At 44.3% G+C, this 14,617-nt stretch overlaps 1 protein-coding gene and 1 long non-coding RNA gene across 8 annotated transcripts in view; one reads left to right on the top strand and one right to left on the bottom strand.

Annotated features, from left to right (window-relative positions):
- MRTFB (myocardin related transcription factor B) overlaps positions 1 to 6,370 on the bottom strand; it is a 95,550-nt gene extending 89,180 nt beyond the window's left edge. Inside the window, exon 1 of one of the 6 annotated variants that reach the window (XM_083584925.1) lies at positions 6,232 to 6,370. In XM_083584925.1, the coding sequence (XP_083441051.1) occupies positions 6,232 to 6,318 (87 nt within the window). In that variant the 5' untranslated portion in view covers positions 6,319 to 6,370. Of the gene's footprint in view, positions 1 to 1,095; positions 1,211 to 1,624; positions 1,753 to 6,231 lie in introns of those variants that run through there. The other 5 variants (XM_083584929.1, XM_083584928.1, XM_083584933.1 and 2 more) reach the window with 5 other exon arrangements.
- LOC310749023 lies at positions 1,908 to 14,088 on the top strand. 2 transcript variants are annotated; one of them, XR_014541431.1, is made up of 3 exons: positions 1,908 to 2,027; positions 10,146 to 10,278; positions 13,636 to 14,088. It is a non-coding gene; the product is annotated as an uncharacterized lncRNA (long non-coding RNA). The 2 variants fall into 2 exon arrangements; XR_014541432.1 differs by lacking the exon at positions 1,908 to 2,027 and adding an exon at positions 3,974 to 4,006.
- The last annotated feature ends 529 nt before the right edge of the window (positions 14,089 to 14,617 follow it).

The following is a 14,617-nucleotide window of genomic DNA, read 5'->3' as shown; positions in this document are numbered from 1 at the left end:
ATCATCCTTGCCATTGGCTATGCTAGCTGGAGCTGACAGGATTTGGAGTACAGTGGTACCTCAGGTTAAGAACTTAATTCGTTCTGGAGGTCTGTTCTTAACCTGAAACTGTTCTTAACCTGAAGCACCACTTTAGCTAATGGGGCCTCCTGCTGCTGCGCCGCTGCTGCACGATTTCTGTTCTCATCCTGAAGCAAAGTTCTTAACCCAAGGTAATATTTCTGGGTTAGTGGAGTCTGTAACCTGAAGCGTATGTAACCTGAAGCATTTGTAACCCGAGGTACCACTGTATATCTAACAAAATGTGGAAGGCTCCGTGTTGACTATCCCTGCACTACATTGTGCTGGAGGCAGTTTGCTTCTAAATAGTGTACTGTACTGTGCTTGAAACCACAGGAATTGAGAGTAGTGTTGCGCTCAGGTCCTGTTTACAGGTTTCCCATAGGCATGTGGTTGGCCACTGCAAGAATAGGATGCTGGACCAGAACAGGTAATTGGCCTGTCCCAGCAAAGCTCTCCTTATGTGCTATGGTCTATTATGATTATGATACTCTGCATGTGTGTGTTTTAAAATTCTGCTACAATTCCTGAAGGATGTAAGAACAGGAATACTAGAAGTTGCCTTATTCTGAGACAAACCACTGGCCCATCTAGCTCAGAAGTGTCTACCCTGACTGGCAATAATTCTCAGGCAGGAGACTTCCCCACCAAAAGGAGCCAACTCCTGAGGGCCAAGGTCCCTTCACCTTCCCCAAACAAAATATTTGAGGGTGCTAGCACCCCCCCAGTTGATGGGCAAACGTTGCGGGTGCACGCCATCTATTATGCAGGGGTGAGAGGGGAGAGCACCGTGCTTACCCTGCCCCCCCCCCAAAAAATGTTATTCAGGCTGGCAGCCCTGTTCCCAACCCGATCTGGAGATGCTGGCCAAAGAGGATGCAGTACTACTGCGTTACGACCCTTTTCCTTGAGTTTCCAGGTACAGCAGGTACGTCACTGTCGGCCCTAAAACCACCGACGCCCATGATCAGTCCTGCTGACTTTTGGGAAGGGCGCCATCCTACCTAGTGGTTCCACCTCTTCCCCTCCCCGCACCTTGTCATAGTACCAAAGAACCCGAAAATTAAGACCCTGCGGCGCGCGTGCTGGCACACACATACACACGTATGTAAGCCTAACCCGCGTTGACCCGACGCCGGCGGCAATTTTGCAGGCTCCAGAAATGCAGCCACTTCTGGGGAGGGTCCCCGTGGAGTTCGCAGCCTCCTGGAAGCCCCGCCCCCTCTGGACCCCGAGGTCACAATCTGCAGGCGCTCGCGCAAACAACCAAGACCGCGGAACGGCTGTGTGTGTGTGTGTGTGTGTCGCGTGCGCGCGCGCGCGCTCGGGCTCGGTGGAGAAACGTCGCCCCCTTCTCCACCCCCCCCGCACAACCGCGACCCTTCGCCTCAAGCCTGCGCTGCCACCGCCGTCGCGGGGTGGGGGTGGGGTGGGGAGAACGAAAAAGATGGGAAAGAGGGAAAAAATAATTTCTCTCAAAAATATAGAGTTACACACATTACGCCCTTTCCTCCCCTTCGTCAGCTGAACCCCGCCGCGAACCCGAAGTCCGCCCCTCACTCACCCTCTCTGGACGCTACAGCCGCGGACATGTCCTCTCGCGAGCTTTGGCGGCGAGAGTTTACAAAAGTCGAGGAGAGGAGGAGGAGGAGGTGGGAGGGTGAGAGGGGAGAGCACCGTGCGCGAGAGAGCCGGTGGGGGGGGGGTGCGTTGGTGGGCGTGGCGGGGAGACCCAGCGCGCTCGGCTGATTGGGCGTCGCTTCAGCGCCGAAGTGCCAGGCGGGCAAAGGTGTTTGCGGAGGGGAAGGCACGCGACGCTCCCTCGCGCTAAAACCGTTGGCTTTCCTCGGGGAGAGGGGGGTGGGGAGAGAGCTGCCCTTGGCGCCACCTCTTCCATCCGGGTGTTTTCCCACCTTTTTTCACCCCCCCACCCTTTCCACCTCCAGCTTCTTTTGTAACTTTCTGAGGCGAGTTGGCACAAGTTGCGCGAAGGTGCTAGTAATGCCAGCCGGAGCCACCTCACACTTGGGAAGCTTCTTTAAAGCGTTTCCCTCCTTCCTCACGAAACCAAAATGCGTATAAACGAAATGTTTAGGAGCGCTCGAGGAAAGGCTTGCGGCACCTTAAAAGGCACAAGCCGCAACCCCTAAGCCCGTTTACCTGGGAGAGAGCAGCATTGAATTTAATAGGATGTACAATAAAGGGAGGAAATGTAACGAACAAACAAACGACGGTTCCCAGCCATTACCTCATAACTTTCTCATAAGACTACACAGTGAATTCGATGTTAAGGGGGGGGGGCTTTTTATTTCATATTTCTTAACTGGATTGTTATTTTAACTTCATAATAAAAGTTTTGAAAACTTAAAAAACTAACAGAATTTCCTTTTCACCATACCTGGTTAGGATTGCGCTTTAAGAGATTTATTTGGCTGTGTAGCCAACAGTCCTACCAGGAGTAGACCCACTGAAATTAATGGGATCTCGCCTGTTGCGACAGATGCTCTGGTGGCCTCAGGACCTTGCTTCAGGCCACAAAAAACAGATGCCACAAATCTTTCAAAAGAGCTACAAACCTGCACATGCTCAGGGTCACATACTGCAAATTAGTTGCCTCCTCTTTCCTCTTCCTGTTTTAATCCACAGTCAGTGCAGTTAAAGGTGAAATTTTCCTCCAGCCTTCATATTTTCATAAATCTATGTGGTTAGCACACATTCAAGCAGCAAAATTTTCCTATTGTTAACCATCATCGAGACAGGAAATGCTGTGCCTAATGAATTCCTTCCTGTTACACAGATGTTACAAAGGTGTTTGAGACCTTGCCAGAAATCAGTGGCTATCTTATCTGTGATAGCGATTGTACAGAACTAAGGGTTGTTTGATTGTTAATTTTTAAAAGCATAGTGGTCAAGGGTTTGCTATTATTTACTTACATTTATATCCTGTATTTCTTTTGTCATGGAATCCAAAGGAGTGTGTTGTAAATGTTGGGCACTTTATTTTTAAAATCAAATAGCCATTTCACTTGGCTACAAATACATATATGAATTTGAGTTGGTTATTTGCTTAGCTCCAATACCCAGCCTATATCCTCCATTTCTCACCTTTCCTGTCACAAAAGTTGGATGCCCCCACCCCCACTCTTTGCAATATTCCAGGCAGTTCCAGGCACTCACACAGAGTCTATGTTCTCTTGGAAAATTTAACGCATGGCAGAAACTGTTGTAGCTTTAAGAAGTATTATTTATTCACATATTTACACCTACAGTCCACATGGAGAGAGTCCAGATCTTACATGTTCATTTCAAGAGGAGTTTGTTCCCCACAGCAGTGCAGCACTGAAGTCAAAGGCATCTCTCCCAGCCAGTCCAAGATCAATCACTCCCTTTTTTCTCCCCCTTGTTCCCAGCACACCTTGCTAAAGACACTCTTTTCCTGTTTCTTCACACTCAGTTACTCTGGCAGTCTGCCCAGGCCCAAGATTGCTCTCAGGTGGGCCATCAACACCTTTTGTCATGTTAATGCCTCTATCCCAGGTGGAAAGCAATCTTAGCCTGTATTTTGCCCATTCGCCTGCAATCTTCCCTTCAGTACTCCAAATAATCAAAATCCTACCATTTTTAAATTTCTATGGTTTAAGAACCCTCTATAACAGTATTTACTGCATTTTAAACACCTGTCCATTCCTCCACAGAGCTGGGGGTTCTTCCCCTTTGATTTTTTTTTTAGGTTGGTTAGGCTAAGAGATCGTGAACTTCTTTTGGTTACCAGCAATGAAACCCCTGGACAGTGTTCTCGAAGCTACAAACATGAGTCTGACCAAACTGCGGGAGGCAGTGGAAGACAGAAGTGCCTGGCGTGCTCTGGTCCATGGGGTCACGAAGAGTCGGACACGACTAAACGACTAAACAACAACAATGAAACCCCATCCATGTTTGTTCAGAGGTAAATCCTATTGAGATGGACACAATAATAGTGGATTTATTCTGCTTTAGGTTTTTCTACAGTGTTTCCCCAGTGCTACCACATTATTATTATCTGGAGGGACAGCAGCATAGCACAAGCAAGTCTAAAAATAAAATCTGTGATACGGAATATGCAGTGATTGGAAATGAAACAGAGTGACCACCCCAAATGTTTACAAGCTCAAACAATATTGAAAGTGGGGTTGCGTGTTACTTCCCCAAAAGCATGATGAGCACAAATCACAATGAATACACAATAAAAAGGACGCCTGGAAGGGATCTTAGCTACTAGGATACAAAGCATTTTGTTACAGATCCCCACTTGTTCATCTGTTTCAGACCAAAGAACCCCCAAAGTGGTGTGTTCCTGATGGAAAATGCAGTTGAATTTAGCATTAGTTATGCTGACAAACTATGTGCAAGAGCTTGAAGAAAATGTCCAGAGGAAAGCAGCCAGATTAGTTTAGCATTTCTGTAAACAAAAGTATTACCATTGAGTCTCCTTTAAGTCCTTAACAATTGTGTTTTTCCAAAAATAATCATAAGAAAATAACCTGACTTTATTGCAGAACTAAACGGGCTTCTCAAAAGAAAGTATGGAGCCAGTTTTCAGTTTCCAAAACCAAAATCAAGATAAAAGGTGTATTATTAGATCTCAGAAAAAGAAACCATACATATGGAATGGGGAAATGTTCCATGAGTGTTTTACCCTGGAGTATATCTAATTAGGCAATCCCATTTTCTAATCCTTGCCAAAGATGGTGTAGCATCCTGGTCCTTTTGTTTCTTCTTATTCACAAATACTACCCCAAAAAAGTTGGGTAGGAGGAGATGCATACGTTTAAAGCACATATAGAAAAGCACTAGATAAAAGTGTGGCACTGATAATACTACTAATAGATGTCCTGTGTTTCTGGTTGCTGGGCAGCCAACTTGAGAGTCCAGGAGGTTTTAAGTGCTCCTGATCCTGAATATATTATTTTCTATATAAATTCTCCCTGCACTGAAGAAGTTTATAGGAGATTTTAAATGTAAGCAGAAACATTGGAACCTGCACCCAGTTTCATAATGGGCTGGGCTAGATTGGAACCTCATTGTCACAGTGACCATGTAAACATACACTACCCTCAAATCCCCAGATGCAACTGCCAGTTTTTGAATCAATACAAGTTTGGTAGCTCTCTCAGGGTCCAATGGCGGGTAAGCAGGCAAGATTGACTTCCCACTCTCATAATTTATATTGAAAGCTCCTTGGGGACAGAGAGATCTTTTTTATTTTTGTTTACAGAAGTCTGTTAAACTCTGTAAATGTGTGTTGATGGCTCTGAATAAGAATAATAAATGAAGAGCTGGATATTGCACCTCACAGTAGGAAGCATGGGTACATGGAGGCAAAGACATCACTTTGGACATTCTGCAAGAGAGCAGGAATACATCCAGATCAGGAGAGAGAGACTGGCTAGCTTAGCGCTGTCTTTGGGCATCCCAATGGGGCCAGAATCTACTCTCAAATTTTTGATACAGGTGGTCTGTTTTCCCTTCATGTCTGTGGCTGTGTGGTCAACACTTTGAGCAGTCTTTCAAGTTCCATGATTTGTAAGCAGCAATGAGCTCAGCTGCAGGCATACTGGAACTGAAGTTGATGCAACAGGGACTAACTAGCAAGAACTTGAAAGGGTGTCTGCCTGCAGTCAAGTTCAAAAAGTCAATGAGCAAGTTCAGAACCTCCAGCCTGCTTCACAATTGGTCACACCAGCTCAGAACCTCATTGTCATAGCAACCATGAAAAGATTACATGATCATAGTGACCATGGAAAGTTTTCCTGGGTTCTAGAGCTGCAATTACCACTTTCTGAATCAATTACAAAATTATTGTTACAAAAGCCCAGTGCCAGTCCCTCTCTCTGCCAAGCCATGGCAAGAGCACATGGGATCTCAGACGCTCACACAGGGTCTGTGTCCCTTTGGAGAACAGAAGACACAATGGAGGCTGTCATGCTTTAAGAAATAGGATTTATTCATCTATTTACACCCTCAGTCTGCATGGTGAGAGTCCAAATCTTACAGCATGGCCCAAAGCATTAATCAAAACCCTGGCAGTTACTAATTTATAGGCTTTACTCCAAATCTCTAACAATATGTATGCTAGCTCTCACAGGGTCCATTGGTGGTTAATTAGGCCAGTGTCCTGAACCCCTAGCCTACCTGGAAGCAAGTCAGTATGTCAAGTCCCCAGACCAGGGTCAATCCACATGTCCAAACTGAAGCAGTCCAACAGAGATCCTGAAGCATCAAAGCCAAGATCCGTCAACATGCTGCCTTTTTTATACTTTGCATGCTGATTGCAGCATCTGGGCTTGATGAGGCATGTGACCCTCACCTGTTCCAAGCCAAATCCAACTGAGGAATCACACACTTCCTCCCAGAGCTAGCAAGCCCCACCTGGCCAGCTAGGGAGCTGGGCTGTGGGCCATTGCCTGCCTTAGTCTCCTGGAGCACCACTCCTGCTGCTCCCTGTGCCTTAGAGCCCGCTGTGTTCATGGGGACAGGGGCCCCTCTGGCTCTGGTGATGGGTCCTGTGGCACTGGGTCCTGTGCACTGGCCCCCATCCCCTCGTCATCCATCACCTTCCTACTACACCAACATCTCCTTCCCCATCCACAGCTTGCCCCAGTGTGTCTCAGTCCCAGTCCCAGCTACACCTCTCGCTAGGATCCTCTTCCTCCTTCCTGTTGTCCTGCCAGTTCATGATAGCAAGGTCTATCTGGAGTAGACAAGACATTGGGGACAAATATTAGTGGTCAGGGAAAGCCTGTGTCTCCTGTTTATTTAAAGTGTTTAATCATGTGCTTCAGCTGAAAACATTTCCCAGAGTAGCTAGTTCCCAGAGTAACCGATCAGCAGTCACTGACCTCACATTTACAATTTAAAAGACACAGCACAGAAGGAAAAGAGGTTGTAATGGAGGAAGAAACAACAACAAAAGCAAACTTATCACTGTTTCTAATTACTCCAGGAGTAACCCTCCAGATGTTGGACTATAGCCCCTGCATGGCCAATGGTCATGGTATGATGGGAGTTGTAGTCCAGCAACATTTGGAGGGCACCACATTAGAGATCTCAGAATAAATAGGCATCAGACAGGGCTGCATATTTGCTTAAAACACAGCTTTAGGGATTCCACAAATAACAAGTGGGAGAGGCAACAAAGTATTGCTGTGTGGAATGCTGCTGTTTAGAATCCCATCTGTTCCACCAACAACCACCACTCATTTTCTACACAAAATAGTCAGCATTCTGTGTCCACTGAGCAAACTCAATCTTCATCATACTGTTTTGGTGTACCTATTTTTTAGTGTACTCCTATTTTTTAATATTTCTGAAAGTCTTAGAGTTCCACCAACCCTACTGATACCTCCGCTCATGTGTATGTGTGTGGTACTCTTGGCTACACAAGCAGCGGCGCTCACAGCCTGAACATTGGAAATAGAAGGAATGCTATCAAAAGAAAAATGTTCTCCGGTTATAGGGATGGGGGAGAAATTCTATTCAGTTCACATCTGAAGGCAAACTTTTCTAATTCTGAAACGATATGCAAACAGAGACAAAACTGTCATTTGAAATTAGCTTATTAGAATTTTGCAACGCAGTTCTCCAGCCAAGTAATATGTATGAAAATGCACGTGCTAGGGTAAAATGTGCATATAAAGGCACACATTAGCAACAATAACATACAAAAATGCATATTAGGTTGAAATGCTTTGCAAAAAATGTGTTTATTAGACAAAATCACATATAAAAATGTGTACAGTATATAGTAGGATACATTCACACAAAAAGGCTGAAGAATTGTAATGGGAACTTGAAAACAAAAATTGCAAACTGGTATAGAAACATGGGCATAACCAGAATGTTTGTTAGGGGGGCAGGCCTTTTGTTGGGGGCGGGGAGAACCTCAGGTTGCTATGTATTTTAATTGAGTTTTATTGATTATGAGGGACAGCTTCCCCCCCTTGGCTACACCCATGTATGGAAATGTAGGGATCTAAACGTAGGACTGGAAAAATGAGAAACTGAAGAAACCAAAATGCATGAGATTCTTCCATGCCAACTGATTAATGTTAGGAGGTGCTCCAAATAAATCTAAATCAATCAATAAATACTTGTAAAAGAAAGTATAGAGAGTGATATCCAGTGATGTGTGACTGGATTTCCCTTCTCTTCTATCCTCTGCAGCCCCCAAAATTGTTCTGCAGGGTCCCCACCCCAGCCTTTGCAGCAGATTTGGTCAGCATGTGGGGGGCTGCAGGGAAGAGCAATCCCATTGGAGTAGCAGGAATCCATGCAGAACTGAGTATCACTCAGGGTCACTAGAACATGATAATAATGGAAATACATTTTATAACAGCCAGGATACCAGGGGAAAAGAAGTTCAAATACTTTGAGGTTTAGTTTACTTTAACTACAACTCTGGTGCCAAACTTTTTTTTTTTAATGAACAGCTTTTATATCTTCTTTCTCAGCTGAATTGAAAGGCTTTGCATGGAGGCTTTAGCAAAAGGAAGAGAACACTCAGTCCTAGCAACAAAATGAAAAACAGAACAAGCATCCTAAGAGAAAACTAAGCCCAGTTTACCCCTTGGATATACAGCTCTAACATTTTTTTAGCTGTCACTCCTCTAGTGGTGCTATAGTACTCCCCCCCATGTGTGTTTTTTTTAGTGTGGCATCTTATCCAGAGTGAATTCAATCCAGTTTGCTGTCTAGATGAACTTGGACTGCAGTTGTTTTCATAGTGACCAATCGGGATGTTGGTAACTGGCCCGGTCCGGATTTCACTGTTAGACACGACAGGTTGACATTGTTCAGAAGAGATGAGTTATGAAGCTTTTATCACATCTTTTTAGCTTGCCATCTGCTATTAATAGCAAATATGTTTTCCCTGTTCTAACTCCACAAAGATTATAAAGTAACCACTCACATGGGAGGCATTTTTCAATCTATTTAATATATGAACAGAAAGTGTTATTGGCACATTTTTTTAACCAGCTCAACACAGTTAGAAGGAGGAACACAAGCGATTGCAGCAACTAGCCATCAGCAGTCTATGAATATAAAATAATCTCATCTAATGCACTGGACTATAGGCAGTCCTACAAGTATTTAAATTCAGAGTGGGGCTGCAAGTCTGCTTCTAGTTAGAGTAAGGCTAAGTTACACAGTTACTGCATCAGAGCTCCCAGTTGGACATACTTGCAAGTACATAGGAACACCAGAAGCGGTCTTCTACAAAGTCAGACCATTAGTCTATCTAACTCAGTCTTGTCTACACTGACTGGTAGCAGCTCTCCAGGGTTTCAAGCAGGGAGTCTCCCCAGCCCTATGGGGAGATGCTGAAAACTGCACCTGGGACCTTCTGTATTCAAAGCAGATACCCTACCACTGAGTGACGACCTTTCCCTAAAATAGTTGTGTAATGGACAAGCCCAGTGTTAGCACAAGGCATGTTCGGGCAGGTGCTGGACACCTGCCATCCCCCTCACACACGAAGAGAGATTGGCACTATGGGGCTGAGCAGCTTCTGACTGCCATCTTGAATTTGTCCCCAATACCCCAGGAATAGGGACATCCTAAGTAAAAGCGGGACATTCCAGGATCAAATCAGAAACCAGGACAGCTTCTGTAAATCTGGGTCTGTCCCTGGAAAATTGGGGCCCTTGGAGGGTCTGCATTCTGACATGAGGAGAGGTGCAAAGAGCATATCTCTGGGGCAAACATGGCGGTAGCTGAGGTAGTACAAGTCCCCCCACCGCAGTTGATGGGGATAGCTGATGAGGGGGGCACTCACACACCATTGTGTGGTCCTCTTTTTCTGCTCTTTTAGGTGTGACAGCCATTTGATGTTATGTTACATATCCCACAATGGGCATTTTGCATTGTATTACATCCCCATGGCAGCCATTTTGTGACTGGTACCCATTCTTAAGATTCCCAAAGGCCCCAACAGGCCCCCCAAGAGTGGTGACCCTTTACCCAGCTGAATGCATTGCACTTCACAGGCCAGCCACATGCATAACTGCATTTTTTAAAAAAGTATTTGTACTCCTTTTCTTCCACAGGATTTGCTCTTGAGAAATGTCACTGGGGGAGCTGCCTTAAATCAACAACAGTTCTTACACACCAGCAGGCGTGACTTCTCTGCGCTGGTAATATGAGACTTTGCCTGTATCTATGAAAATGACGCCTGGAAACGTAAGCTAAGAACAACTCCTGCTTTATATATAGAAACTGTTTTATTTGCAGACCAGACCCAGAATAAATAGTGAGGTAATTTTTAAGAGGAACCCAGAGCTGTAGTCTGATAATGTTAACCAAACAATGGAACACAGTTTTGCCTCTTGATTTCTGGAAGACATTCATTATCGGAAGACTAGTAGCCTCTTGTTGAAGGCAGCGCCTTTTGCATTTATAGTATGAGTCACAATACTTTCTCTTTGAGGTTCTTCCAGAACACTTTCTGCATCCTGATCCTATGCAGTGGGAAGGAAGCCCCACTGAGTTCAACAGGGCTTACTCAAAAGAAAGTGTTCTTAAGCGGGACCTGCAAGAACATGTTGCAGCATGAGGTTCCTGTTCAGGAGTTTGAGAGAAGCTAACCATGTCCTTTTACAGGAAACTCCATTCCATTTCCCCTCATCAATTAATTTTGAAACAAATGAACAAACATACATAAGGGGGAGAAACAAACAAACAAACAGAAAAAGAGCTCTTCTGGATCTCACCAAAGGTGAGGATAACTTGGGGAATGGGAAGACCTTGAGAATTTCTGTGGTATGTATTAAAAAGAGGAGGCCTATAGAATAATGCAGCTGCTGTGCAAACCAAACCAAAAGCATAGCTGTCAACTTTTCCCTTTTCTTGCGAGGAATCCTATTCGGAATAAGGGAATTTCTCTTAAAAAAAGGGAAAAGTTGACAGCTATGCAAAAGTAATGTTTGGAATCCTACAGCACACTGTGTGTGTGTCATTATTTAGACCATCTATTATGCAAGTTGAAGTGGATCATTCTTTTCCATTGAAAAGCTGATCTTGTGCTTAAATGTTCCTCTCTTCAGACCTGTGGATTTGCAGATGCAGGTCCCTACAGCAGAATGCTTCCTCTCCTTTTTTCCCCTTTGGCCTTTGGGATGTGCCAACTCCTATTATTAGGCTTTGTTGGCCCTGCCCATTTGTCATGGTTCTACACCAGCTGAAGTGGGAGAAAAGGGGAGGGCAATAAATAAGCAGCCCCCATTTACACAGGACTAGTGTATCACTGCTTCCAAGATCTGTCCTCCTGCCTTCATTCAGTGTACAGAGGGTAGGTACATGTTCAAGATGCTGTGTTGTTCCTGACTATTAAGAAGAAACAAGGACTGTGTTATGAGTTAGATTAATGGTCTCAGTTTTGTTTTTAGTGTGCTATTGCAATATTTAGCAAGGCTCTGTGGGTTGGTGGGAGCACGACACACACTCAGTGGGAGCTTTAAATAGAAGGGGACGACTAGGATTCTGAACAATCCTCCTACTAGAGAGTCAAATTTAACAGGGGCTAGCCTTGAGATCTTTGTATTACAAGGACCATGATCTGGTTAAAGCAGGGGTGGGGAAGCTGTGCTTCCCCAGCTGCTGTTAGACTGCATCTCTCTCATCCCTGAACAAGCTGGCTGGGGCTGATGGGAGCTGGGAGTCCAATTGCATAACTGAGAGTCCAATAGCATGTCTGACTTTTGAGATCTTGGTGGAGGAATGAATCCCTAGGAGTTCTACTTGATTTTGCATGCATTAGTGTACACACAGATAAATGGTTCTAAAGGGCAAGAAGTGTTCTCAGTGGTCAAACCCTAGTCATAGAAGTCTTTGCCCTCATAAAGTTTGACGGATGCCATTGCTTTATGTGCCGTAAAGGTAAAGGGACCCCTGACCATTAGGTCCAGTCGTGACCGACTCTGGGGTTGCGGCGCTCATCTCTCTTTATTGGCCGAGGGAGCTGGTGTACAGTTTCCGGGTCATGTGGCCAGCATGACTAAGCCGCTTCTGGCGAACCAGAGCAGTGCACGGAAACGCCATTTACCTTCCCGCTGGAGCAGTACCTATTTATTTACTTACACTTTGACATGCTTTTGCACTGCTAGGTTGGCAGGAGCAGGGACCGAGCAATGGGAGCTCACCCCGTCGCGGGGATTCGAACCGCTGACCTTCTGATCAGCAAGCCCTAGGCTTTGTGGCTTAACCCACAGGACCACCCGTGTCCCCTCCCACCTGTGCCTTACTGGATAGCAAATACTTTTTTTGTAGGGGGACAAGCTTTTGTTTTGTCTTTTGTATCTCCTGTTTGAGCTTTTTTAAAATGAAAGTTGTTCTGCAAGGTATCACCTTAAGTTGGAAGGGGCATTTCCCATTCTCTTAAATGCAGGAGAGTGTAAGATCCATTAAAAGCACTGTAGCACATTAAAATCAAGACAAATTTATCATGGCACTTCATCAAATGCACGAGGTGTTGCACACGGGCTCTAGGTGCTGTGCCCCTGCTAACATTTCTCCCCAGCCCCACCAACCACCACCTCCTGCCAAACTGCCCCACCTCCCAGTACCCCAAACCCCACCATTTGATTCCCTTAGACAAGGGATCATTTCTACCTTGCAGGCCAGCTTTGACAGGTGGGTTGGGCAACGCACCTGTGAATCACATGGCATCACTGTGATATTACACAGTTATGAGGGGGATTGGCCTGCACACCTGTCAAGAGCCTCCTCTTGCCACAGCTGCTCATACCAACACCATTTCTGTCTCAGCAGTCGAGTGCAGTGAAGATGCAAGTAGCAGGCAGTGGCATCAGAGCAGGATGGTTGTGGCGGAGCTGATCTGTTTCACCTATTATTCTGCAGCTTACCTGGACCACCTGCTTGTCTGCCCACCTCCATCTTGCAGAACAAGAGATTTGGCACTACTTTGCATAAAAGTCACAACCTTTTTCTACAGCAAAATGCTGTTTATTCCCAAGGAAATGGATTTACCGTCAAGGCAGTTGTGATGGTGTTATGATTTGGGGCGAGTTAAAATGCAAAACTGCACATGCTCAGGACATTTGCTCCTTTTATATGAAGACAGGGCACAGATCATCCTTCTGTTCCTGACCATAGTTACTGAATATTAATGCAAGTATTTTAAAAAAAATAATGCTGTTAAACACAGGGAACTCTTCAAAAAAACAACAAGTCTTGTATTACTTTAAAAGAGCAACACATTTTATTGCGGTATAAGTTCTGAAAAGGGTAAATCTGCAAATATATACCATTTGGAGGGTACTCAAAATTGTAAGAAATTCGGGGTTATTACAACATAGAATTAAAAATCCACAGAAATATTCCGCTAGGAATAACATGTCCTCTAGCCCCAAGTGGATATCTTTCAACTCCCAAGTTTACATTTTTGTTTGATTTCCACTAAAGCCAAAATATTTCACAGATAATTTAAATGTTTTGACCAGGAGTGCATGTGTGCGGAGTAGGGATGGGGAGTCTGTTTCAATGGGTCCAAGAATTAAATGTTTAATGACTACCACACAGGCAATTTTTGCAGACTGGATTGTGGGCTAAAAATAAAGACAACACTCAAAGATGTGTGCTGCTCCTTGTATGTCCCTGCAGTCTTCCAAGAATGAAAGATGGAGAAGCCCCAACTCTTCAGTTCCTAATTAAAATACTAAAAGGCAGGCATGATCCTTACCTGACTTCATTTAGAGAAAGAATGGAAAGATCAGTCAATTTCGGTTCTCTCAGTTTCTAATTTTACAATCTTAAATCCAGTTCTTCACATTTTTGCAACAATGTGTGATTTAAAAGCAAAACAAAACAAAAAAACAAAAAGCCCTCTTGAAAATCCATTAGCATCTTAGGGCAAATTTCTCCTAATGCATTTGTATGCCATTTTGACTAACATATACATTCTTTGCAAGAATCTTCCCTAACATAATGCATTTTTGTATGTTATTTTCATGAATACATTCATCGTTATGCATACTGTCCCCTGACATGCAATTTTTTTGGTAAACTTTGCTTGATTGGAGAACTGCATCACAAATTTCAGATGTGTGAATTTTGAAGGATGGCTGTGTTTTGGTTCTCATCTTGTTTCAGGATGTGTGAATTAGGTAACTTTGCCTTTCAGTGCAAAATGGATCAAATTTCTCTTCTTCCCCTAGTTCGGATAGGCTTCATATAAAAATAGTACACCTGTCTGAACTTGCCCAGGCCTTAAAACTGGAAATTTCACATTTTGGTATTTGCAATTAAAATTGGAAACTACACATGACCTTAACTGCAGAGTTCTGCACTCCCCAGTTTTCCTCTGACACACACAAATTGCAAATGCAAGACACTTAATCTGGATGAGGATGGTGTGTGTGTGTGTTAAGGTGGATATAAGCTATTGTCCCTCTTGCAATCCCTAATCAATTGAGGCTCTTTGTTCCTGCAATCTGTAATGCCAAAAATTCCCATTGAAGCAAATTCAATGAGAATTGATTTTTTTGCAATGGAAAAAGCAAAC

This window comes from Podarcis filfolensis (assembly GCF_964270895.1).
Source record: "Podarcis filfolensis genome assembly, chromosome: 14".
NCBI lineage: Eukaryota > Metazoa > Chordata > Lepidosauria > Squamata > Lacertidae > Podarcis > Podarcis filfolensis.
Note: the sequence above shows the minus strand (reverse complement) of the source record. Positions and strands in the feature narration are given on the sequence as shown.